Raw genomic sequence first — 24,923 nt, forward strand, 5'->3', positions numbered from 1 at the left:
CTTGAAATCAGAGAGTTTTGGACTTCAAATTGTGTTCTTTGTGAGTTATTTTTTAAATACTTTGGAATTCCGTGTGATTTTTAGACTCAGCTTGTCAAAATCTCCAAAAACATTTTTTAATATTTTGATTTCAACCTCAAGTGTATGTATAGATAAATAAGGACAACCTGGCAAGCTATCAGTATTCACTTTCCTTTTTTATGGAAATATCTATCCTTCCATTTGTTTGGTTTACCTTCAATTTATCACAGTAATGGTTAAAGTTTTCAGTGTTCTGTGTTTCACATGTTTTTGGGAGATTTTTTTCCTAACTATTCATACTCGCACTGTTACTGTAAATACTCACTGCAATCTCCAGTTGTCTAATAGTGGAATATAGGAAAACACAACTGGTTTCTGTGAATTGACTTGACATCCCACATCTTTCCTAAACTCTTATTATTTAGAGTAGTATTTAGGCAGGGCCATTAAAGGGTGAGGTAAGTTACACATTTTAGGTGCCAAAATTAAGATGTTAGCAAATCTCTCAGCAATAAAAATAATTAGTATTTGAAAATATATATTTTAATTCTAAATCAACAGACTACGTGCTAGCTGCCTGTTTTTGTAAATCAAGCAAATTCTCTCTGTGAGTTTATACCACAGGATTTTTCTACAAGATGATCACTTCATCTATTAAAGAAAACATTTTACTTTTTCCTTCATAATATAGATTTTTTAAGTGCCATTCTTTCATTATAGAGATGACAAGATAGACTCTTTGGACATAAGAGTCAACAAAATCAGATATCCATGTCTGGACATATCTTAGCCATGAGGTGAGTTATTAATTATAGCTTTCTGTATATCTTCTCTATCTGGTTGAATAATTTCCCTTCTACCTCTCTACTGGTTTGACAAGGTTTCTTTCTTTTCAATTAGGTTTTGATGATGGGTTTCTTCAAATATATTTTTCTGTTGGACATATTAATATGGTCATATCATTTATGAAATTATTATTAGTTATAACTTCTGTGGATAATTCTAAAATATTAAACCTGTTTGGAACTCCTACAATGGACTTCATGTGTCATGATGTATTGTCTTTTTCATTTATTGTTAGATTTGTTAAAATCACTTAGGATTTTTGCATCTATGCTCATGAAGAACAAGTTCCCTCATTTCTTTGGGTTGGTACTATAGGTTATTGGCCCTACAGAATTAGTTGGAAAGTACTTCCATGATTCAACTTTTGCTATGTGTATGTATATTTATTACTCTTTCATTAGTGGTTTGTAGAATTAACTGTATAACAATCTGGACCCAAACATGGAAATGCTTTCAACTAGAAGTTCAGTTTTGTTCATTTGTCTTACTGCATTTTGAGTAAGCCTACATATCTGGTATCATTCAAGTAATTTACATGAAGTAGTTCATAATACTGTATCATTTCCCCTAACTATCTGTAAAATCTGCAACAGTGTTAACCTGTCTCACATTCTATACTAGTGACGTATAGTTCTTTCTTTTTTTCCTATTCAATTTAGCTGAGTTTTATCAATTCTATTGGTCTCCCAAGGAGGGGGCAGGGCTAAAACAATTTCACTGAGTTTTCTTCTTTATTCCTGTTTCTATTTCACCTCTGATATTTTTTATTTTTACTTTTAAAGCAAAGACACTTACAGTGCTTATTACTTTTATCCACTTGAAAGACAGGTGACAGAGAGAGAGAATTTCCACCCTAACGCTATGACCCCCTGGCTGGGAGAAACCTAGGGATGAGAAACTGTTCAAGTGTCCCAGGTGGTTGACAGGAAATAAATCAACTCAACTACCTGCCCCATCACTGCAGCCTTCAGTCATTAGAAAAAAATGGATTTAGGCAAATATGAGATCCAGGCATGTTAACACTGGGCCAACTCCAAACCATTTCCTCCATCATGATTACATTATTTTACTTACTTTAGGTTTCGTTTACTCTTCTTTGAAAGTTTTTTTTAAAGGTAGAAATTGAGGTAATTAAGATCTTTATCATTTCTGATATATGATAGCAACTTATTTCAATCTTAAAAGCACAAGAGGTCCTCAAAAGGTTGACAGAAATCAGAGTTAAGGTGGAATGTGCTTTTTAAGTTATTCAAGTTTTTTTTTATTGATTTCTATTACTGAAGTAAGTTCTTTTGAAAGTATGCAGTAGAGTGTTACTACTTTTACAAAGTTTGAAAATACTTCTCTTAATTAAAAGTATTTGGACCACTTAACATTTTTAATGTCATCATAAAATAGATAACAATTAACTCTATAACCTTTTTATATGGTTTCTATTTGTCTCATCTCTTACTTCATTTTATTCTTTGTTCTCTTTTTTAAAAAATGTTATTGGAAAGTCAGGTTTACAGAGAGAAGGAGAGACAGTGAAAGATCTTCATCCACTGGTTTACTCCCCAAGTGACCACAATGGCCAGAGCTGAGCTGATCTGAAGCCAGGATTCTGCAGCTTCTTCTGGGTCTCCCACACGGATGTGGGAGCCCAAGGCTATGGGTTGTCCTCAACTGCTTTCCCAGACTGCAGGCAGGGAGCTGGATGGGAAGCAGTAACTCTGGGACATGAACCGGAGCCCATTTGGGATCTAGGTGTGTGCAAGGCAAGAACATATGTCACTAGGCTACCGCAATGGACCCTGCTCTCTTTCTTTTACATTGAATATATTTTAGTTTTATTCATATTGGCTGTTTTAGCATTTTTAGGATCTATTAGTTTACTTCCAAACAGATGGTAGAATCTTATAGTAGTATGGATCTATTCCTTCCTTCACAGCTTTAGTAATATTTTGTCCCCCATTTTACCTTTATATACAATATAGCCCCCTGCCATGTATTATACTGTATTTTTAGTTAAAATTTTAAATTATGTTGCTTATAAAAAAGAACAAATTTCATTTATTTCATATACACAGTTTTAAGAGCATTATACTTTCTGCTCTACTCTTTCCCTGTCTCTCACTCCCACGTTCCCTCCATCTTTTATTTTTCTTTTAATTTTTACAATAACATAGTTTTCATTTTATTTATAATCACAAGGTTAACCCTCCACTAAATAGTCAAAGCCATACGTAGGACAATTAGTATTTCTCAAGTGTTAAGACATAGGTGATAAGTAATCAAACCTTGAAATGCTAAATCCACTAATATATAGTACATTGTTTTCTAAATTAGATAAGAGTAAAACATATTTCCTATGTAATACCAAGAATTCCAACATTATTCATTCCCTTGTCTAGGTCCAGATTTTGACTAGAACAATTTTGCTTCAGTCTGAAACATTTTAACATTGTTGTGTAGTGTGCATCACTGCATCTTAATCTTTGGAAAATGTGTTGCAGGTTTTTTAAATCTGAGTTGTTCATTGCCCTTTTCCCCTTCAACATTTTATTTTTTTCACATGCACAACTGAATTGTACTTACTGTATTCACTTGAGAGGTAGAGAGACACAGATGAACTCCCACCTACAGTCACCCAGATCAGATGCCTGCAATTAATCAGGACTGAGTTCGGCCCTGCAAACAGAAGCTGGTCATAAAATCCATGACTCCTAGGTAAAGGGCAGGGGACCAGCTACCTGAGTGATCACCTCTGCCTCACAGGGTCCAGCAGGATGCTAGAGCCAGCGAATGTAGGTATCTGACCAAGGATATAGACATTTTGACCAGCGTCTTAAACATCTGGCCAAATTCATGGATCTCCTTCAGCCCTTTAAGATGTTCTTCCTCTGCCTTTTGCCTGGATTGTTTCTGGCAAGCAAACCCAGCATTAACCCTTACATTTGTTCACTGATATAGGACGTCTGTACTGCTTTTAAAGTTTTACCTGGCTGCTTTTACCATTTTTTCCCCTAATCATTGGTTTCCTTGATTTGGGTACACTAAACTGCCTTAGTATAGCTGTATATTCATGTTTCTTTTTTGTCTATTTTTTTCAAAAAAGTTTCAAACAATACGAAAAAATATAAGAAAATCAATGAATGCACAGAAATTTAATAGCTTATAACAGTTGTTTCATATATAAATATTACAAACATATAAACATATATGCATGAATATATTATCTTGAAAGCAGAGATGAATAAGTGAATATCAAATAACGAAAGATCCATAGCAAAGAATATGAAATGAAGGAAGAAGTGGATAGTATAATATAATGAGTATATTCAGTGAAAAAATACTTTCAAATACCTGTATACCAATTAATATGGCATTGCATATTTTATTCATTTTGATATGAAGTTTGTAGATTACTTGGCTTTTATTGGAAAGAGAGAGGATGGAAGGCAGTTGTAGTTTTAAGCAAACCTGGGAAATCTGAGTCATATTTCCTTCAAATATTTGTATTCTGTATCTTTACATGGAAACTGCAATTAAACATATTTTATTCCTCACTTAGCTCTCTCCACATCGCCAGAGCTCGATCCTATTCTCTCTCTTTCTCTCTCTCTCTTTCTCTCTTTCCCCTTTCTCTCTCTCTTTCTCTCTCTCTCTTCCCCACCTCCTTTATTTTGGGTGGTTAAATCACAATGTCTTTAAGTTAACTGAAACGGACTTCTGCGATGCCTTATGTGAGCCTCATAATTTCCAGCATAGTTTTCAATTCACTGCTACCATCTCTGGAAATTTGATTTCATTTTTCAAGCTATTTGCCATGTTTTAGCTTTTTGAACAGATGGGATATAGATGTAAAAACAGTTTTCCTGTACTTGTCTGCTATTTCTAACAATGTGTCAGTTCTGGGATGATTTTAATTGACTTTTTTTTAAAATTTCAGATTATGTGTTCCTCTTTACACGTTAGTAATTTCTGATTGCATGCAAGACACTGAATATTGCCCTGTTTTGCAAGATATATATTCGCATTCCTACAAATATTGAGTTTCATTCTGGGTTGTAGGTGTTATTTACCATTTTATGTGTGAAGCCTTACTTTTAAGGCTTGCTGGGCATGACCAAAGCAATGTTTAACCAAGGTTTAACTTTTTCCCCAAAAATAAAACATGAGACTTATTTGTATCCTACCCAAGTGCCTGTGGTCATCAAGTTTGCTAGTCTTCCTGAAAAGAACAGCCAGTATGTGCAGGTCTATGGAAGAACAAAGCATTAGTCCTTCCCACCCACACCGACAGATCTTTTCTTTATTTAGTCACATGTATGAGCTAAGCTGTATGTAGATCCCAGGAAGAACTCAGGGTTTTCAGGATATGGAGTTCTTCCCTTTCCAACACTCTGATCTTGTGAATCCTAGTCCTTTGGTTGTGGAACCCTGCCTGGATCTCCTCAGTTTAGAGTCTGGAGACTCTCTGGGGCACTGGCAGAGCTCAGGACCTTTGTTTTCCACCTTTCAAACACCACTGTGCTTTACTGTCTGAGGTTCAAGGTCTCAAAATTGATATTTTGTGTTCAGGTTCTCTATCAATGAGGGAAATGCAAATTTCCAGGAGAGCAGTCAACAGACAACAAGGCAAGGCAGATGATGAAATTCAATCCTTTCTGACTCTCAGGCCTTTTGCTTTAGCTCCTACAACACAACTTGTGAAAATGAAACAGATTTATTTGAATAACTGGGCAGAGAGTATTTTGATCCCACTTAAACTCACCTTTTGAATTTCTGTTATTATGGTCTAGTTATATTTATTTACTTACTTATTATTGCAAACTACATGGATCATGTAATAAGTCAATAACTATCACTAGATATTCTACATTGAGATCTGCCCTCATTTTGGCAACAAAAAGAGAGTTGGAAACTGGTATCTATGCACTCTAGAATCCATAAATTGTATCAGAAAATCACAATAAGGAAATGCTTCCAGGGGATATGCTAACCATCCCCTCAGTAACTGCTCCAGCAACTCCCCAGGTTATTTGAAACAAATCAGCAAGGAAAAATGTAGAAATTGGCAGAAACACACAAACAAATTCAAAAAATTCCAAAGGGAGCAAAGGGAAGTTTTTTTTTTTTTTTTCAATAGTGGATCACCTACTTTCCTTTTAGAAGTATCTTCTTTGAGATATGAGGAGAATATTAAGGTGATGTTGCTACTCTGCCAATTCTGTGTTTAGAATGTAGAAGTAGCAACATTTTCAGTGGTCTTGGGGACCTGGCAACAGATATAGATATATCTGCAACAAAATCTTGTTTCTAAAGAAGGTAGAAAACAAAATTGCCCCTATTCCTTTCTGTTGTAATATTTATTTTATTTTAATTTGAAATATAGCATTATAGAAAAAGGAGAGAGAGAGAGAGAGATCTGATCTGCTCTCAACGGGTTCACTCCCTAAGTAGCTGTATTGGCTAGAGCTGAGCCAATCTGAAGCCAGGAGCCAGGAGCTGCTTTCGTGACTTCCATGTGGGTGCAGAGTCCCAAGGACTTGAGCCATACTCTGCTGCTCTTCCCAGCCCATAAACAGTGACCTACACCGGAACTGAAGCAGCCAGGACTTGAACCAATGCATGCATGGGGGATGCTAATGGGGAAGATGGAGGTTTAACTTGCTATACCATGGTTCTGGCCCCTCAATGTCCCTACTTCTAATGAAGAAAACTTAATTATAAATATTTAAAGAAGAGTCAGCCTTCCTGGTAGCTTGAGGAACACTGTGCAGGGACTACTGTGTAATAAAATCCACTAATCCAGCAATGAGCATCTTTCTTAGAAGATATCTAGAGCTGATTTGTTTCTTCGGCTTTCCTAAGAGATTTTCTACCCACTGATTAGATGGAATGGTCAGAATGGCCAGGCCGGACTGACCCAAGCTGGTAGGCAGAGGGCTTCTCCCATGTGGCTTCAGAATTCACAGGGCTTGGGTCATCCTCCACTGCCTTCCTAGGCTGTTAGCAGAGGGCTAGCTCGGAAGGGAGCACCTGGGACTAGAACTGGCACCCACCCGGCATGCTGGCACTGCAAGCACAGGATTATCTCATGTATGCCTTGGTGCTGGCTCATCATCCTTCCTATTTTTAAAGTACAGAATTTAAGATAACAATTGAAAGCTAAGTCCAAAGCGAGTTTTTGACATTGTTTCTATAAACAAATCTATCCCTCCAAAATAAGGGCTGGGATATAAGAAGTCGTAGAGAGGCTAAAGAAAAAATAATCATTGGTTGGTGACAAAATTTGCTTTGTCAAATAAGAAGGCTAAATTTTTTTCTGAATATCTGTGAATACTTGAGGGTGCCTGTTGAGAGTGAATAAGGAAGATCAGAGTGTACATTAACTGCCCTGTTACTTGGGCAAATGGGATGCACCTCTTTGAAGTATAATGTCAAAGTCTCCAAGCCTATCTAACAATCAATAGTTCCAAATACCAGTTTCCTACTTGGTGAAATGGGATAAATTCCCACTTCACAAATATACAAACCCATAAGGCACAATGTTTGAAATACAAAATGTTCTGGGATTTTTATCTATAGTTAGCATTATATATGAAGGAACATAATGTTGGTTATGAGTACAACAGGATCAATTGATGAGCTTTATAGAAATGCACAGAAATACGCACTAACACAAACATGAAAATGTAATTACCATGCTCATACCAAGATTTATGAAGTGACTGAAACAGGGTAAGACCTAACCATGAACTTTTTGAAGCTCTCAGGAAGACTCTAATATGTATTCAAAATTAATGGCCAAGGACAAAGATTTGTAAGCTGGTGCCCATAGGACCTTCTATAGAACGCAGAAAATCTATGAACTGAGTAGGGAAAAGGATTAGAACTTCATTTTGTGTCAAAATTCCATAAAAATATCATTCCTCAATCATCAAAGCAGTAAGTCATATTAGTATCCCGGATCTCCCATAATGGCAAACAGGAATAACAGAGAATCATAGCATTGTTGTTTGCTCGTCAGTATAACGACATCGTCTGCTACTAGACAATGTCATTCAATGGCCGAACTAAAGGAACACATAATATTATACTATATGTTTACCATATTTCCAAAACTTTGGAGGAGGCTCTTGAGCTTTGCCTAAAAGTCTGAAGAGTCACAGGAACAGACAAGAGGTTACAAATTCTGTCTTTACAGCAGGAGGTTGGTTAATAAACTACCCTGAAGAATCCTGCTTAAGATCAACTTCTCCAGTCAATCTGAACTTAGTGTGTAAGTGTTGATCTCTCATCAATTAACAGAGTTTCAGCTGAAATGAGTGGTGTCTTAATGAAAATATATTTACAGATCAACTGTTCCTCCCTTATTCATTTCTCTCATGCAACTGTCATTCCCATTTCCCCTGTAGGCTGGGTCACTGCTGAATCACCACCTCTGCCCAACTTTTCCTTCAGCTGCCACAAATGACAGGAAATGTCAATGCCTACTCACTAATTCAGGGCACTCAAAGTACAGTGTGTGTTTTTAAGATAAAAAAAAATCACAAAACCTAAAATACATAACTTGCAAGGTTTTTTTGCAGTAAGAATGAAAGGATTCACTTAAAATTGATTTCTGGAAGCACTAATTATACAGTATAATTCATAATATGCTTTGCAAGATCTTAGCTTAGTCAGAAAACTGTTCAGTATTAAATTTTCACTACAATAATCATGTTCCAAATAAAATTCACAACTAAAACCTTGAAAACCAAGCAGAAATACAAATATAGTACAAATATAGAAATTTGCATAAATATATCATAGCTAAAAGACAAACACATTATATTTAGGTAATCTTGTGATGTTTGTATCCAAAATACTATTTTATCTAATGGTTAAAATGCCACATTTTATATTAGAGTATGCTGGCTTCATACTTTATTCAGACACCTGATTCCAAGTTCCTGTTAACCTAGACCCTGAAGGTAGTGGTAACAAGGAAGCAATTGCTGCCACCCACATGGAGATCTATATTGAGTTCCTGGCTGCTACCCATCTGAACCCAGCCATTTTGTGACCTTTTGGGTATTGAAGTAGGGTATGAGAGCTCCCTGTCTCAGTTTCCTGTTTGTCTGCCAGCCTCCTACTGTCTGCCTCTCAAATAAAATGAAACATATTAAAAATTAAACAATGTTTAGCTATCTGTTCTGCTTCATGGTCAACTAGTGCCTACACTCTTTAGAAACAGAGACATTAACAGCCGGTATCAGCTGGCCTAAATGTCCCTCGACACATTTCTTTTTAAGAAGTCTTGGCCCTTGCTTACAAGCTGCCACAGTGGGTTGAATTATCCAATCCCTGTCATTAAAGGTGGCAGCCACGTACTTGAGAATGATGTGGGAAAACTCCAGTGAGAGTGATAATTAAACTTGGAAAATGAAGGGTCACCTACTTTCATTCAGCTCATTGGGTTTGGCGTCAGAATAATTCCAAAACAGTGGGGGATATTCTCCTCTCAGCATGGCAATATCTAGGTGCACACACATTATTTCCTCAGGTTCAAACGGGAATGCCATTTTAATTGTATTTAAAATGCTACCTTTTATACAGAGAGTAAATGTTAGAAATTAGTTCTAAGAATACACAAAAGATTAGTGATTATAATCTAAACAGAGGAGAAAAAAGAAATCACACATTGTTTCTCAGAAGAACAACCATTATAAAAGAAGGAAATTAGAGCCAGGGAAATTGAAAAGCACATTAAAATATGTCTCTTGTTTCTACTTGACTATCTAATCACAAAGCAAGGTGTTTCATTTCAGCTTTTCTGCCCACTTCCTTTCATTTCTTGGTGGCCATTATTGGCCAAGAGAGGTCAGGGAGCATCAAGTGTGTTTCAGATAAACCATTGTTGGGTTAAAAGATGTTTTTCACACATTGGCTTATCTAATTACTACTATTGAGGCAATATTTGGAAAATTACATTCCATAAAATTTTTAGGTTGCCTTAAATAGTCGTATTGAATACAGTCAACAAAGAAATGTGCAAAACAAAACAATATTGAATCAGGATCGTGGGCTAAGAGCAAATTTCAAGTTCAGATCCTAGTTTCGCCATATACAAGAAGTAAAATTTTAAGCTGGAATTGAGCCAATCAGAAGCCAGGGGCAAGGAGCTTCTTCTGGGCCTCCATGTGGATGCAGGGTCACAAGGTTTGGTGCTGTCCTTGACCGCTTTCCCAGGACACAAGAAGCTAGCTCAAAGGGAAGTGAAGCACCTAGGATGGGAACAAGCACCCATATGGGATCCAGGCACAGACAAGGCGAGGACTTTAGCCACTAGGCTACTGTGCTAGGTCAAAATTGTATAATCTTGCATATGCTGTCTAACTTCTGTGAGCCTCAGTTTCCACATCTATGAAACTGAGAACATTATACTGCATATCTAGTAACATGCACAGCTCAAAAGTACACATATACATATATTGTATAAACAGTGTCTATAAGGAGTGCCTACAATATTATTATGTTCAGCACCTAGCATGGCTTTCAACACTACAGTCCAAGTTAATATGCATAACAATAACTCTTTTTATGCTTGGTCATTTTAACTTTATCATTTTGTGAAAACTTTCTCAAAGGATATGGATCTGTTACCAATAACCCAGGGCCCAGAGTGATAGTCTAGCAGTTAATGTCTTTGCGTTGCAAATGCCAGGAACCTCTAAGGGTGCCAGTTCGAATCCTAGAGTACCTGCTTCCCATACAGCTCCCTGTTTGCTGCCTGGGAAAGTAGTTGAGGACCGCCCAAAGCCTTGGGACCCTGCACCAAGTGTGGGAGCCAGGGCCTGGCTCCTGGCTTCGGATTTGTTCAGCTCCAGCCATTGCAGCCACTTGGGGAGTGAATCATTGAATAGAAGATCTCCCTCTCTGCCTCTCCTCCTCTCTGTATAGCTGACTTTCCAATGAAAATAAATGAATCTTAAAAAACAAAAAACAGAAAACAAAAAGCCCAGCATTACAGTTACATAGCATTAACTGTATTAGTTCATAATAATAATGATTGCAAAATTATGTTTAGAAACATTACAAATAAGCACAAGCTATTAATTTTAGATGAGTACTGATAGTTGCCTTCCCATTTTATGGACTGGTTGAGGAGTATAAGTTGAATGTGTTCTATGTGATTGCATTTTTTAAAGATATGAGTCAATTAAAGCTGTTTAAAGAACAGACTTAATGAATAAGGCAATGGTGTGCTACCTACATTTATTTGCTTATAGGCAATCATACATGGGTTTATTCTATTTAAAATTCATAATTTTTATTATTTTCTTTTCTCTTTTAAATTTGTTTGTATTTATTTGAAAGAGGTAGGCAGGCAGTTAGAAATAGACAGACTGACAGAGCTTTCATCTGCTGGTTCACACTTCAAACTGACTTTAAAAGCCCAGCACTTGATCTGAATCTCCTAGATGGGTGGCAGCCGTGGATGTACTTGAGATGTTATGCACTGCCTTGCTGGGTATTCATTAATATGAATCTGGAATCACAGGTTGATATGGGACTTGACACAGGAACGTTTTTTTTAACTGTTCCTCCAAAAGCACACTCTATTTTGTCTTTGAAAGACACATGTACAAAACTCTTTTTCATAATATAAACATATACTGCCCCAGAACTACAGTCTGCAGTCATCTGCAGTTCATAGACAAGGGGAGGAAGAAGGAGAGGGAGAAAGAATATGTAGAGGGAGAAAAGAGAAGATGAAGGAGGGGAAATGAATGAATCCCATTAGCAATAACCAGACTACTGAAGTGTCTATTATATATAAGCCTGATTTTATCGCAACATTTGTTCATGGTTCTTCAACAGGAAAAATGATTTTACAAAAGATTGTTGACTTATTTAGTATGTGTGTTAAATTATTTGGCAACTTATTTCCCAACCCCCAAATATAAATAAACTATATAAGAAGAGATTCTGCTTCCATCTTAGGTTTATATCTAAAATGATTTATCGTCTGCAATTTCATCCTAAGGTCATCACCTTCATAAATACCAGCCACATACAGTGAAAACCAACTCAATCAAATGAGCCTTTCATTTCTCTTCCTTCTGCTTATGTAGATACTTCTTCCATCTACAAGGCATCCATTTATAACAAAGCCTCACATTGTGCGAATTTTTATGAGTTCTTGAGCTTTTCTTTCTTTTTTATCTCTCCATGCATCAGCAAAGCAACTGGCAGAGTCTTTAATAAAATATATTATACACATTAATATTTATGAGCCTACGAATTGGATGTTTAAATAAACATTCACAAACTTATGCCGATTCTCTTGTTTTAGATGTTAAATCACACTTACATTGTGTGGGAAGTCAGCCTTTAGTTCAGCGACACTTTGACACCAATAGGCAGCGGTTTTTTCACTGATGAGCTCGATATTCAGGAAGGAGCTTTGTCCAGGGCCATACACAGGACCAGAGGTGGTCCCCCGAATGATTCTGGGCGAAACGTTCGTCACAATGTCCTGGTGAGAGAGGAAACATCGTGGGTGTCCTTTTCAAAGAAAAACCTGTCATCTTTATTGTATGTTCATTTCCACATGACAATATTTTACCAAATCCCTGCTCGTGCTTTCATAGAATTTTTAAAATACTCTAGGTTACAGTGGGACATATACAGCTTGGAAATGAAGGACTAAAATAAAACATTTGTTGGCCTTAGTTAAATTACTTCCAATAATTACTAATCCTAGGTTTAGCATAGAGAAAAAAGAAAAAAAAATTTATTAATGTTGGCATTGGGCATACATACTTTTTAGTTGTTTTGCAATTAAATAATGAAAACATAACAGGTAAAATGTGATTCCACCATTTCAAGTTTATTTATTCTAAGTATCACCAGTCTTTGTTTATCTGTGAAAGAGTTAATGTTTATAAAAAAAATTATGATATATTCTTCCTAACAACCAACTTCAATGGAAATTACTAACAGATTTGTATTATTCTTATCAGCTCATGAAATCTCAGCACATGTCTTAACAAATTAACTGGGTCAAATTACCTGTAATACTATGCAGTCACATTCAGTGAGAAAAAAAAGTCACCTTTTCAAAGACTGAAATGAGGATATCAATAACTTCCTTATAATTATAAACACTAAACAGTGAAATTAACTTAAGTGTAATTAACAATTCACAACTGCTTCTAAAGTTGTATTAACAAAGCAGAGTAACATTCTTCCATTACTTAAAAGAAACAAAGAACAACAAAAAAAATGTTTCTTTTGCCAACTTCCAATTAAAATTAATTTTGAATAAAGGTCATTTAGTTAAGGATTTATCAGAATTAGTCTTTTAAGTACCCCTCCTCACCATCTTGTCACTTTTAGTGAGATAACATGAACCCCCATTAGTATATAGCAATTAAGGTCAATTTACATATTTTAATTAAGAACCACCCCATATAAAACAATTAGCGTAATAGGCATACTAACTGGATTTCATAACATTTGGACGTTTTTCCAACTAGATAGACAGGAAACCTTAATTAGCATTAATTAGTGCTGATCTGCATATGTTTGATAAGGCATACCCTTGCCACAAAAGATTATTTATTCCTGAATCTGCCAAATGCTACAGTTGCAAAGGATAAAAGGACTTTCTTCACATTGCATGTTAATTTCTGGTAATTTACATTCACTTTTACATTCGAATTAATATATTATAAAATAAGGGTATAAATGTTACAATAAGCCTCCTTAAATATGTACATTTTAACTTATAGGAATCCTGCCAGTTAATTTTTTACTAATTAAGCCATTCTACTTCTATTATAATTGTGCACAACGTCACCAGCCTTACTTGGATTTGCTGTGGTGAAACCATGTTAGAGGTAAAATGACAAATAGAATGGTATTGGAAAGCTCAAGCATAATGTGTCAAGTTTTGCTATTGACAAATGCTTAAACGTGTGAACTGTATCTGGACAAGTGACTCTGCAACTCACCTGGTACATACTCAGGTGTTGCCTCAGTTTAAGATCACTCCAGAAATATTTCCTTTGAACGTGATTGCATTTCATCTACAATGTTACTTCGAAGAGTTCTTGGAAGAGGCAATTAAAAGTTGCTTATTTTGATGCCCCCAAAATTGATTTTCATCTACATAGAGGTCTTTAAAGTTTATGAAGGTGATGGTGCTGAAGCATAGAAGGTGAAGCTGTTGCCTGCAATGCCAGCATTCCAAATGGGCATCAATTCAAGCCCTGGCTACTCCAGTTACAAATCCAGCTCACTGCCAATGCTCTTGGGAAAGCAGCAGAAGATAGCCCAAGTACTTGGGGCCCTGCACTCACATGAGTGACCTGAAAGAAGCTCTTGCTGGCTTTGGTCAGACCATGCCCTGGCCTCTGTGGCCTTTTGAGAGTGAATCAGTAGATAGAAGATCTCTCTCTCTCTCTCTCTCTCTGTGTGTCTCTCTTCCTCTCTCTGTGTCTTTCAAACAAATCAATTAATTTGGGAGGTAGGGGGTGGCTGGCACCTCAGTGTGTTAGGCCAAGATTCTGCTGCAACAACAGTATCACTTACAGACATCAATTTGTGTGCCAGCTGCTCTATCCTGACTTGGCTCTCTGTTTAATGGCCTGTGAAAGAAGCAGAGGATGGCTCAAGTGCTTTGGGCCCTGAAAGCCCACATGGGAGAAATAGAAGAGTCTTCTAGCTTCTGGTTTGTAGCTCTGGATTGGTCCAGTTCAGCCATTGGCAGCCATTTGGGGAAAGAAACAGTGGATGAAAGATCTCTTGCTCTGTCTCTTGCCCTCTTTCAAATAAAAATAAGATAAATCTTTGTAAAAATTAATTGGTGGGCCCGGCGCAGTGGCGCAAGTGGTTAAGTCCTCGCCTTGCACGCCCGGGATACCATATGGGTGCCGGTTCTAATCCCGGCAGCCCCGCTTCCCTTCCAGCTCCCCGCCTGTGGCCTGGGAAGGCAGTCGAGGACGGCCCAAAGCTTTGGGACCCTGCACCCGCGTGGGAGACCCGGAAGAGGCTCCTGGCTTCAGATTGGCATAGCATCGGCGTTGTGCTCACTTGGGGAGAGAATCATCGGACGGAAGATCTTCCTCTCTGTCTCTCCTCTCTGTATATCCGCCTTTCCAATAAAAAATAATAAAAAAATAAATCTTAAAAAAAAATTAATTGGAGACAGCATGATGGTTCAAATGGCTACTCCTCTGTCTATATGCACAGACATATGGGTGCTGCTTCCCAGATGCTCCATTTCTCATCTAGCTTCCTGCCCATGACTCAGGAAAGAAGCAGAGGTTGGTCCAAAGCCTTAAGATCCTGCACCCACGTGGGAGATCCAGAAAGTTCATGGCTCAGATTGGCACAGCTCTGGCCATTGCAGCCATTCATAGAGCGTACCAGAAGATGGAAGATATATCTCTCTCTCCTTCTCTCTGTACATCTGCCTTCCCAATAAAAAAAAAAAATTAAACATTAATTAACTCAGCTTTTAAAATTCGTGGAACATTAACATCATGAAGAAATAAGCACAGATTTAACATTCTGGATTCTAAGATTTCAAGGGAAGAAACTGTATCTTGCTTCCTATTATGTGCTCAGTTTATAGCTTGGCCTTGTTGTGTGAATGCCTCTGAAGGAGCCTGGGCTAGAATTATGGCCACAAGATAAGGTTTTCTCCTGTGCCACGGAAACCAAAGCTATTTATTTTATTATTTTGCTGAACAGACACATGGGTCTAAGCTGATACTCATAGCACAGGTACAAGTTGTATTTTTTTCTGGTAGCCCATTGCTGTAAAATCAAGGTCTTTCCTTGATACATCTGATTCCTGAGGTAGCCCTCTTTTGTCACTTAAGATAGTCCCTTACTTGCCATCATCACTCATTTCTGAAATTGGCTAGATCCTGGCACTGCTATGCAGTGCTGCAGTCTGCCTAGCCACTCCTGCCCTCCCTATCTCAGTCTATTCAGAGGATGATAAGAAGTGTGATGGACCCTCATTGCATGTAGCTTCAAAGGTTTTGCTGCTTGATGGCCCTAAACTGTTGGCTCTGTCTCACCTCTGGGACATACAGGGAATGTCCTTATTAAGATATAATGCAACACGTCCACTTCTCTGATTCTTTCAGATGTGTATTTCCAAAATGATCCACTGTTCCAACACGTCATTCCTTTGCTCAACTGATCCATTGTTTCAACACATCATTCCTTAGCTCAAGACGTTATAGGGAATTTAACCAAGTCCCTCTTGTCATTGTGTTCAGCAATGGGATTATATCTTCACAGTTATGGGAAGGACTTTTTAAGAAACCACAAAATTAAAAAAAAAAAAAGGAAAGATTCTATCTTCCAGACATTCTAAGCTGTAAGATACTTAACAGTTACTCTTCTAAAAATCATTAGGCCAACAATCCTCAGTAACCCAAAATATCTGATGATATTTCATTGCAGGAGAGTAAAAAAAATTCTCTTTCAAGATTCTCCCTTTCATTGAAACCTTAATGCCTAAAATCATACAATTTAAGATAATTTATTTGGATTCTATATGTTGAATTAATTGCTGAGATTGGAATTCTTCCTTTTTCTTTTGTATAATCCTGTGTTAAACTCCAAAAATACTACTACACTGGGAAACCAATAATCTTAGTCAAGATAATGACAAGACAGATAAGGCTGATCAGAAAAAACTTCATCAACTTTAGGATAGGGAATATTGACCCAGTTGTGTTGATTTAAGAAACAGAATGCTTTTGTAAATAGTTTTCTCTTTCATCAATCCAAGCAAGCATAAAAGATCTGTTTTAACTGCCTAAATTAAAGATGTCTACCTCGCAGAACTCTCCCGAGTATCAGTGAGTCAACAGTTAACATCATGGAATGCAAAGATTCCTCACTTTTCAATTAAACTAAGGGGTAAAATTCTAAAGCAGTCACTCACCAATAGATTAATAATAGAAGTTTTATTTTACGTTTCTTGTCTAACTTAAGTTTGTTACTACTTTGCCAAAACTTGTTCATTGGTTTGAGATTTTCACTTAAACCATTAAGTGAAAGATGAATGAAAATGTGGATATAACCAATTATCTTTGGTTATATTATTAGAGTTAGAGTTTCAATAATTGGGCAATAACTTACTAAAGCTTTGACTTGAGAATACTGGAATTTGAGCATAATTTCATGTGAGAATATTCTGTTTTAATATTTAATAGCTAAGTCATGTTAGTCTGGCCTAAGGAAGTTAATATAAAAAAGTAAACACATTCAAAACTAGTTAGAATAGAAAAGAGTTTAAATTGCCATAAATCTAATCTTCAGTACATGAACAAATAGATTTTAAAAATAGATGTTTACAGAGAAGGAAGTGTTAGGTGATATTTCTGCTTTATGTGATATTGTTACATTTCAAAAGTGTTAGCAACTTCTTAACATTTCAATTGATGATAGTGATTTTTCAGCAGTAATGAGATTTAAATGATACAGAAACTTACCATATTTGTTTAAGTATATTTACTTGAACTATCTTAACCTAAAAAATTATAATGTTTCCATGTTACTACTAACTGAGACTACTTGGAAAGTCATGATAAACAAACAAACAAAAACTTAGCAAAAATGTCTTCTAGGAGAAAAGGAAACCAATTAGAATAAACTAAGTATGATTAAAATTAAAAATAAAATTACAGAATAAGAGTTATAAACTAACATGATTTAATAAATTGCTGTTGAATGAGAACAGCAAAATGTACACACCATTTAAAATCTGACATCTAAAACAAAAACAAAACAAAACAACCCATCATTTAATAAAACATACTTATTGGATAAAAGTATAAGAAAATAGTCAGATATATTTCAGGATAGAGGTTACATTTTGGAGCAGATAGAAACTGGTGGAGAAATTTCAGGTGATGGATAAAAGATGTCTTTTCCAACATATTAAAACATAGAATTTTATGAAGCTTTGTTTCTTAATTAAAAATATGCATGGTAGGTGGCAAATAGATACAATGACTAAGGAGTTAGCATAGTTGTATAGTATATTGTTACAAGCTGTAAAGAATATTTTATCTGCTTGATTAAAAATTCAATACATATCATGGAGATTTAGTTTCTGAGATTCTATGAGTTTTGGTTTGGTCAGAAAAATAAACCTTTTAATTGTGTGGGTTACAAGTCAAGATTTAAAACATGAAACGCACTGTAGGATAGGATAAACAGTTTTTTTTTTTAAATACAACAGTATTTAACCATACATTATTCTAGAAAAAATCACTATGCAGGTAAGTCTTACAGTAAATATCTTGTTACATAATACGATTCCATATGTATACATCTGACATACTACTACCCTGGAAATAAGAAAAGTTAAATAAAATTCAATAGTGACCCAGTTTCTAGTGCAACTCCACTATTATGAAAAAATTCTCTAACATTTGATTTGCTTTATGAAATAACTATATTAATATTTGATTTCTCACCAAAATAAACTTTATAATGATCAAAGCAATCTCTGCTGGGTATTTTTTTGAAGGGTAATACTGCTAGACTGAATTTTTATTCTCAGTTTTTCATTTTTCTATTCTACTGTCTTATGTAAGGATAGCATTCAAACTTGAATTATTGACAAAATTTATCCAATTACATCAGCATCATTTATCTATATGAAAAACAACATGTATTTACACGATAAGCAATAATAATAATATTATCCTACAAATAACAAATAAAATATCAGGGAAGTAATTTAGACATCTATAGCATATATATAATTTCATTTATCACAGTTCTATCGTCAAGCTACTGTTGATAAAACAAATTTCAGAAATAAAGTAAGTTGTCTATGATTACAGAACTTATGAGCCTTAGAAACTAGAAGTCAATATTATATAATATAATTTTATTACATTACATGAACAATTATTATGTGTTATTTGTAACCTCTTAACATTTGTTATATACAGCAATAACCAGACTGATTTTACTTGCAAGAAAGCATGACCAAATTATATTCTGGGATTTAGTGTACTGTTGAAAATGGAATTATCTCATAAAATGTGCAGAAACAAATCCAGCTGTATGAGAGTAAGAAATGCTTTTACTCCTCTACTTGTCTCTGCGAAGCTCCTCATCTTTTTCTCTCCCTAGACGTGTTCTCTCATCTCAGTGCACAGGACAGAATACAGCTTCCTGATGGGTTCTATATTTACAGATTATAGGGAAAACTACTACACAAAGCTTATAGTTTCTTTGGCCAAACTTTACTCACTTGTGGTGGAAACATGGAAACTTCAATTAATTTGAGTCAGAAATAACTGAGAGATTTGCTACATGTAGCAAAAAGAATTAACTAGGTTTCACTCTGATACACCTATTTATAAAGCTGTATTACTTGAGTGGTCAAGTATTGTCAGAGGAATCTACTACAGGCTTAGTCTATTGAAGCACACGTTAGAGACTTTAGAGGCAAATATCATAGTTTGAAAGGTATGATTAACTAGGAAAGATTTGTACAAAGTAATTACTACTTTGTGAAACAAAAACACTCAATAGTTACACCAACACTGATAATCCATTTCCTATTACTGCTTGCAAAAATTTTGCACAATGAAAATTCTAAAAAATATATGAAATTCTCTTCTTTTAGACTACATTGAGAGTTCTGTAATTCAAGTGTTTCGTATGCTGAAGACTTTCATTTTAAAATGGCACAGAGTATATATTCCATTTCAGCCCTTTACTGCACTGAACAGATGGATAGCCTATGAAAGTAGAACAAGATAACGGAAGACAGGGGAAGTAAAAAAAAAATAGTGAAAAATGTAGTTTTCTAAAACAAAGAATAAAACAATTTATTCCCTGTTTCAATTATGATGGGAGCAGTGGATGAAAACTGAGTGCATTGAATACTATATTTGAGGAAGGTGTTTCATTCAAGTGATCTCCAGAGCCCAATCTGAGCCAAATGCTCTTCAACTCTGACAGAGGGTCAAACAGAAGATGAGATTGTGTCTCACACTACAGAGATATGGAGACTGATTTACCATTTATATTTATGTACGTATGATTAGTAAAATATTAGGTCTTAGCTTTTTTTTAGATTTTATAGCAAAATGTGAAAGCTGATTTGTTTTGGTCTTTGGCCTCAGTTTTCAAATTGGGTCCTCATCATTAGAATCACAGTACAAAGAAGTTGTAGAATATTAAATGAAATAAAATCACACATGCCTGACAGGCAGTATTCCAGAAATAAGCATTTACTCATTCATCAACTTACCAGCTTCAAAAACAGCCAAAGCAGATACTTTGGGAGTTCAGGCGCCTGGCTTTATCCAACCAAGGACTGAGGCTGCCAAAGCAACAGGAAAGGAGGATGGCAGGACGGCACAGACTCAGGTCAGCTATAGAAAAGCTTGCATGAGGGTTTTAAGGAGTTCGAACTTTTTTTCCTACAGGCTTGCGTAATCCATGGTGCTCTGTCTCCTATTGAAGTTATTAACACCAATAGCTCACAGCCGCTGTGCTTTCACAGAGATAAGTTTTACATGAAACAGATGAAGAGCTTTTTCAGAGCTGATATCAGATGGATTAGAATGTGATTAATCAACAGACAGGCTGATTAAATTATTGGGTTCACTGTTTAGATAAGAGGTTTTGGATATAGTCAGCCAAACTGTAATTAACTTAGAAATTTCTGTTGGCCTGCTTATGAGATGTTCATGTGATAGGCTTTGAAGAACTCTGTTAGGCCAAGAATGGCACCTTGGAAGGTGTATGCATAAGTCAATCCTAAAAATTATCAATTATCTTTATGATTCTGAGAACATTTTCATTGAAAATTATTTTATTTTAAAACTATTTATTTTATACAACCTAAATCCTCTGGCTTGATTCTAGAAGCTACTATAAAATAAAATGTGTATGACTTTTGGGAGCAACTAACAGAATCAGACAGGGGTTTTTCAGTTCTGCAATATGGTGAACAAAATTGAGTGGAATCTCTTGTAATTTGGCACATATAAAAATATTTGAGCAATTATGCAAAAAAGAATCACAGACTACAGTGGGGCAATAATAACAAAAAATTAAATATAAAAACTCGTGCTAGATAAAACAAATCACCAAAAGACATGCAGAAGGCAAACTTACTATAGGCTGCCTTGCCCTCAACATTTTCTGTCAATCCCTAGCGACATGGACATTAAATGCTCACCACTTCCACACATCTGGGGCAGCAGACAGAGATGAAGCATGAGTGTAGGTAGATTAAAAACCTCCACATGAATATAGTATCAATGGCGATGGCTCTTGGCCTAGACGTGGAGACACCAGTTAGGACTTCTGCGGACCGCACTGGAGCATCTAGGATTCAGTCCTGACTCCTGACTTCACCTTCCAGCTAATGCAAATCATGAAAGGCAGTAACGATAATTCAAGTAAGTGAGTTTTTGCCACGCATGTGATAAACCTAGATTGAGTTCTTGGCTCTCAGTTTGGTCTAGGTTAGCCTGCCTGCTGTAGGAGTCTTGGGAGTTTTTCCTTCACTCTTTGTTTCTCTGAAACTCTCTTTCCTCCGCCACTTCTGCTAAGCTAATAAAGTAATAAGGTAGTTTTTAAAAATAGCATAATAAAAGGCACGTTCAATTTGTGAAATATCAAATAGCTACAAGATAATGGTTGGGTGTTTACTGATTTCAGCTTTACTTATGATTAAAATAAGTCTTCTGCCCTATTTACACCTGTGTGTCTTATTAAAAATCTGATTTGAAAGTGCAGAAGGGCCAGTTTTGTGCTGTGTCAGGTTAAACTACTGCTTGTGATGCCAGAATCGCTTCTCAGAGTGTTGGTTTGTCTTAACTTCTCTGCTTCTAATCCTGCTCCTTGTTGGGGCATGCAGGAGTGCTGTGCCTTGTTGCCTGATGTACATATGGGAGACTTGTAAGAAGTTCCAGGGTCCTGGATTCTGCTGCCTGAGATGTGGTTATTGTGGTCTGGGGCTTAGACTGGCATATGGAGACTATTTCTTCTGTCTGTCTCTCTCTCTCTGTCACTTGGCCTTTGAAATGAAAAGAAAAGAAAAAACAAAGAAAAGTGACTCCCAGTCATGATGTTGATTATAGTAAAAGCAATCTCAACAAATGCCCACAAAATGTCAGTACACAATACTGGCAGAAGAAAATTACTAAAGACAAATGAAAAGAGATACAACAGATGAGAATCAGTAGGAAAAAAATCAGAGCCATAAAAAATAAATATATATTAGATTATGAGATATAAAGTATAAGCTAAAGGCTTAATATGCTTAAGGAAGATAAAATCAATGATAAAGTCAGAACATAAAAATTGCAAATGTTACCATTAAGATTTCTGTTTTCTTTTCAGAGTTTTATTTATTTATTTTTATTGAAAGGCACGTTTACAGAGAGAAGGAGAGACAGAAAGATCTTCTATCCACTGGTTAACTTCCCTAATGGTCACAAAGACCATAGATGAGCTGATCCAAAGCCAGGAGCCAAGAGCTTTTCTATGTTTCCTACATGGGTAGAGAGTCCTAGGCTTTTAGTACATCCTTTGCTGCTTTGCTAGGTCATGAGCAGGGAGCTGGATGGAAAGTGGAACAGCTGGAACAAGAACTGGCACCCATAAGCAATGTTGATGCTTGCAGGCAGAGGATCAACCAAGTGTACTACAACAGCAGCATGACATGGAAACAACCCAGATGTCCATCCAAGAGGAGTGGATAAAGAAAATGTGGTACATCTACTTCATGGAATACTACTCACCCATTAAATAGAACTTTTGCACAAAGATTAAATCTCAGCTGACTATTGTACTTCTTGCAAAATCATAATTTAGCAATGAGCAGAAAAGACATAAAAAAGAATGGTGAGTAAACAGTACAAGCAAATGAACTTATTAAGATTCTTCAACTGGGAAAAATAGGAAGAGATCAGAAAACAATAACAGGAATGACCAGTGCTGGATCACAGTATAAACCTATGTCTCACCTTTAGTATAGCAGCAGATTAAGCTGCCGCTTTGGACATTGGTGTTACAGATTGCTTGCTCAAGTTGTGGCTACTCCACTTTCCATCCATTTCTCCACTAACATATTTTGGAAAGCAGTGAAAGGTGGTCCAATTATATTCTCCTGCCCTAAACTGTGAGGCACTAGTAGGGTTCCTGGTTTCCTGGCCTTAGCCTGACTCAGAATTGGTTTTTCTGGGCACCTGAAGAGTGAACCCAGTGACTAGAGGATCTCACTCCAATTTTTTCTTCTGTTGCTCTTTGTCTCTCTCTTTCAAACACACACATAAACACTCTTTTAAATAAATGATTCTATTTGCATACATACATAACTGAATGATTATATTAAGTATAAAACTAGGAAAAACTGAACAGTATAACGTTTTGAGATACACATGTGGTAAAGAGATACAAAAGTAAAAAAGTATTATCACAAAATCTAAAATTCTTCTCCATCTTGGAAGAAGAGAAAGTATTATAATTAATATAATTGAGAAAAGAAGATACAGAGAATCAACAATATAAGAACTTTTTATGTTCTATATCATGTGTCATGAAATGAGGAAAGGAATATTCCTTTCACCGTATATCAAACTCTAGGTCTATATCAGATATACTACTTTGGAGGCAAAGTAAAATTCATAATATGAAACAAGTACTCAAACATAAAACAAACCTTCAAATTGATCATTCACGAACTAATAGGCTACAATCCTGGAAGAGACTGCATCTGAGTAAAAAGTCCAGGATTCTAAGTAAAATTGATGTTTTGCATAGCAAAATTATTGTCTCTGTTGCTATATTGTTCTGAGTGAGGTGTAAGAAAGAGTCTTGATTCTAACCATTGATCTAACAATGATATGATGTAGATATATGATGAGATATATGAGATTCTAGCACACGAATCCTAGCATCATTTCCAAACAGCAGTTAAGATAGAAAAAGGACTTCATTGTGCAACTTTAAAACATACAACACAGAAAGACTTAAGACTGGAGAAGCTGTGATCTGAAACTTTGACATGAATTTAAGTTTTAACGGTAATTTCAAACTCATGAAAATCCCTTTAGGCAATACACACTGTCATTTCCCAATAGGGGAATGCTTCCTTCCACCCTGCCCCCAAACTCTGGCTGTTAATATCCCAAGTAACATGAGAAGATACAGTATGAAAGAGAAAAAAGCCGAACTAAATCAAAAACAAACAAACAAAAAACCCTTTCTTTTCTGTAAAACTATTCAGCTAATGAAAAATAATTCATTTGAGCATATATATATTTATATATATATATATATATACTCTAAATTAAGTTGAATAGCTATGGAATTTAACAATTAAAATAATAGAGTTTAAATTTTGTTTTCTCATAATTCTAACATCTCTACTAAATAGCATTCATCCATATATTAGGTCATAAAGATGCTTGTATTACAATTACAAAACACAGTTTTTAAAATGCATTACGTCCTACAGCAGTTAGCCTTGACAAACAATTACTGGATCACATTCAACTGAATACAAAAAGCAATCTTAAGCACAAGGTTAAAATTAGCCTTGGAACAATGAATGCTTTCAAAGCTATTCTAAACTCCAAACTGCTCTGCACCAGTCTCTTTTGAGGAAATGCAAACAAATAAAATGAAGGGCATTTGAAAAACTTCCCGTAACCATCCTTTAATTTTTTCAAGCGTTTTCAGTTTCATAAAGGGATGATCACACTGCACCCGAAAAGTGATCAATATGTATTCATTGAGAATGTTTTACAAATTAAAATCCAAACAAGGCAAGAGCATATAATGAAGATTCTGATAATTACAGAGTATAATAAAGATTTAATTTTAGTTGTTTATGCAACTTTTAAGCATTGTTGTAGAAAAATCTGAATGACAACCTGCTTCCTGAAGGAAGAACTTGGTGGCTAGCTGATTTTTGCTAGTCGATTCAAACTTACTATTCTGAGTATATCTTCTTGTTTACCTATTGTTTAGAAGAAACTCTAAAGGTAGAATTTCATCATTTGGGT

General features: G+C 35.8%; 1 protein-coding gene across 1 annotated transcript in view; it reads right to left on the reverse strand.

Annotated features, from left to right (window-relative positions):
• Window positions 1–24,923, reverse strand: part of DPYD (dihydropyrimidine dehydrogenase) — an 808,753-nt gene that overhangs the window by 322,848 nt on the left and 460,982 nt on the right. Inside the window, exon 14 of the mRNA XM_040999080.1 lies at window positions 12,212–12,376. Coding sequence (XP_040855014.1) covers window positions 12,212–12,376 — 165 coding nt within the window. The remainder of the gene's footprint in view (window positions 1–12,211; window positions 12,377–24,923) is intronic.

This window comes from Ochotona curzoniae, unplaced genomic scaffold (genome assembly GCF_017591425.1).
Source record: "Ochotona curzoniae isolate NIBS_2020 unplaced genomic scaffold, NIBS_Ocur_1.0 scaffold_1037, whole genome shotgun sequence".
Classification (NCBI taxonomy): Eukaryota; Metazoa; Chordata; class Mammalia; order Lagomorpha; family Ochotonidae; genus Ochotona; species Ochotona curzoniae.